This window comes from Camelina sativa, chromosome 12, assembly GCF_000633955.1.
Source record: "Camelina sativa cultivar DH55 chromosome 12, Cs, whole genome shotgun sequence".
Taxonomy (NCBI): domain Eukaryota; kingdom Viridiplantae; phylum Streptophyta; class Magnoliopsida; order Brassicales; family Brassicaceae; genus Camelina; species Camelina sativa.
In genome coordinates, this window is record NC_025696.1 from 4,887,846 (window position 1) to 4,891,436 (window position 3,591).

General features: G+C 36.6%; 1 protein-coding gene across 1 annotated transcript; it reads right to left on the reverse strand.

Moving 5' to 3' along the window:
- LOC104730200 (CBL-interacting serine/threonine-protein kinase 6) lies at window positions 2,074–3,585 on the reverse strand. Its single transcript, XM_010449335.1, has one exon. It carries the CDS (start codon window positions 3,573–3,575, stop codon window positions 2,223–2,225), a length of 1,353 nt encoding a protein of 450 aa, XP_010447637.1. The 5' UTR covers window positions 3,576–3,585; the 3' UTR covers window positions 2,074–2,222.

A 3,591-nucleotide genomic window follows, 5' to 3' on the forward strand; every position in this document is an offset into this window, starting at 1 on the left:
AATTTATAAATCCGACTTGCAATCGATGAACATGTGACAAAGTCGATGTATGTGTATATAGTTCACATATTAATGCGTTTCAATTATCAATTCTTTGTTTTTATTTTTATTTTTAAATGATATAGTTAAATGCCAAAAGGTACTTATAAAATTATTCTCTTTTCACTTTTCAGTGCATGCAAATTATGCTGCTATTAAATTTGGCAGTTAAAATATTTTTATAATAAAGTTGTAGAAACTAACGAGAGTACGCTATATATATATATTCACCACAATTTCTATAGCTAGTGAACAAATAACAGAGATGAACCACAACTTTAAATCTGTAAAGTTGTATATATAATATGGGTGGCCGAGAATTTCAGATTTATTAAAATGAAGGTTTTAGACTTCTATACGCACAAGATATATGGCTAAAGAAAATTGTAACGACGAGAACTATACAAACGAAAACCAGCCAGAGACCAGAGAGTACTACTACTACATAGAGATGAAGATGATAATAGAACTATTGATATATCGGTGAAACTCGTACTCATACGTTTAGTAACTAACCGGTCGAAGACTCACGTTATTTTGTCGATGGAAATCGATAGATGGTGCAATTATGAATCCCAAAGTAACTAATAACACAAAAAATCCTTCACACAAATTGAGCGTCGTGGATGGTTATTTTAGTTTATTTTTCCTTTATGTAACTGTTACAGATCATGGTTGGTTAGCATTTATCTCCTTTACAAATCACATGTTTGATATGGTATAGTGAAAAGAGATAATATATACTAATCGGGTTCATGAAACATCCTCCATCCCAATCACGCAACTTCCGCTTTTTGTTTTTGTTTTGTTGCCCTTCTCTCATCTCTTCCTTTTTCTACTTTTCATATTCATTCATCTGAATCCATCTTCTTTTCTACTCCACTATCTTTTAATTCCAACAAACCAAGTAATCATACTTATCACTTGATCCTTCTTTTACATAAAACAAATAAAAATAAAAAATCTTATCAGTATTCATATTATCGTCACTACATTTGAACTATGTACATCGCAAGTATTGTATGATACTCTATCTGTTTTATAATATAAGATGTTTTAGAGATTTTTTTTGTTTCATAATATATGATGTTTTTAAATTTCTATGTAACTTTTAGATTAGTTTAATATTTTCTATTATACAGTCTTGTTTATAATTGACTGAACTTTTTTAAAGTAGTTATTTATTAATATACGTACTTTACTCAAGAGTCAAGACCGAGGAAGTATATTTTACCAACTTGACTAGCTAACTTCACATGCTCTCTCTGTATATTCGGTAATGCTATGCGACTAAATTTATTTTGATGATTTAATAACTACTTATCTTACAAATCGCTATGACTTATTGATAGTTCTAGATTAGGATATGTATACATAAGGTGTGAATGGTTGCAGCGGTTGGAACGGATAAATCCATCTACGAACTGGACCGTTTTTTATTTACCATTCAGCAAATATAGTTCGTAATGGTGCGGTCCAAATAAAGCAAAGACAAACCGCAGTTAGTCCGCAGCGGACCAACTGCAGACGCTTTTGTATACAAATAGAATTAGTCTGCAGTGATCTGTTGTCCGCCTTATAAATACAGCGGTTCAGACTGTAGACAGATTTGATCGCCCTGACCGCAGTTACCGTTCAAACCCATAAACTAAAAGACTTTAACAACGTAGAAAAGGTTAAAAAGAAGGTACTTATGTCGACACACAACAATAATTCTAGATAGTCACATGAATCTTGAAGAGTATATGGATCAATACGACACTACATAAACTGGACCACCGTAATCAAAAAAGATGATGTCCTAATCATTCCAATTCCAAGGTAAAGAGACGTGTAAAGAGAAAATTATAAAAGACATTGATGATGGAGATTGCGTTAAAGATTGACTCTTGAACATTCTTAAAAGAGTCATAATTATCATTTATTCATGAATAATGATGGAATCTTTAAGACAACCCATTCTACACCACACACAACACTCTCTGATTCGTAAACGCGACAAATCGGCTACGACCCAAGAACAACAACACACAAAAGACTAAACACTTTTTTTTTTCACGATTCAAACGATACCCACATTAAGAATCAAGAACAAGAATCATCACGAATCGAATCTAGAATCCAACAAATATATTACACAAAGAGAAATTACAAAAAAAAAAAAAACACAACAAATTTCAAACTCAAGCAGGTGTAGAAGTCCAGAAGATGTCCTTGAGAGCTGGTCTAAGAGCAGTACTGCAAAAGTTGTTGTACTCAAGAGTATCTCCATGATCTTTCTTCACTTCCACGACAACAAAAGACGGAGCCACCGCGAATATCTCAGCTTCAACCGCCAACTTCCCTTTCCGACCATTCTGTTTCCCTTCAATCCTCACCCTACTCTCACTCTTCCTCACATCAAACTTATTCCCAACTCTCGCCGCTTCTTCCAAACTCGAAATAACACTACTCGCAGGCCTAGATGTAGCAAACCTCATCTCCCTCTTCTCCTCTTTCTTCTTCTCCTCAAACAAGGGAGACAAATCAAACCCTTCCGATAAAGCAATAATATGAAACGCATTCAACGTCTCTGTCTCTTCCTTAGACTTGTGCACCAAGTTATCAACATCCTCACCTCCTTCTTCTCCTTCCGTAGCAGCAGCAACAACAACAACAGGTTCGTTTCTTGATCTCGTCGCAGACTTCTTGAACCAAACCGAATCCATAACTTTCTCAATAGTAATCCTCGTACTCGGATTAGGATCAAGAAGCTTAGTCACAAGACGTCTAGCATCAGAAGAAAGCCAACCAGGACATTTGAAATCTCCTCTGTAAATCTTCCTATACATATTCACAAGATTATCATCTTGAAAAGGTAAATACCCAGCAAGCAGCACGAACAGTATAACACCACAAGACCACAGATCAGCTTTAGCTCCATCGTAACCTTTCTTCAATATAACCTCAGGAGCAACGTAAGCAGGAGTACCACAAGTAGTATGAAGAAGCCCGTCTTGTTTCAAATGCTCAGTAAAAGCAGAGAGACCAAAATCAGTCACCTTAAGGTTACCTTCCTCGTCCAACAAAAGATTCTCCGGTTTCAGATCTCTGTGATAAACACCACGGCTGTGACAAAAATCAACGGCTGAGATTAACTGCTGGAAATAAACACGAGCTACGTCTTCTCGTAGTCTTCCTTTAGCTACTTTAGCGAATAACTCGCCGCCTCGTACTAGCTCCATGGCGAAATAGATCTTTGATTTGCTCGCCATGACTTCGTGAAGCTCGACTATGTTTGGATGTTTCACCATCCTCATCACTGAGATCTCTCTTTTGATCTGTTCCACCATCCCAACTTTTACGACTTTCTCTTTTCCGACTACCTTCATCGCCACGCTTTTTCCGGTTTGGACGTTACGAGCGTGGTACACCTTCGCGAATGTTCCGTGACCTAGTAGACGACCTAGCTCGTAACGTCCGTGAAGCAGAGCCGTACTGTTACTCACACCACCGCCATCAGATCCATTCTCAACCGGCTTTGCTCCTCCGACCATGTTTTTTTTTTTTTTT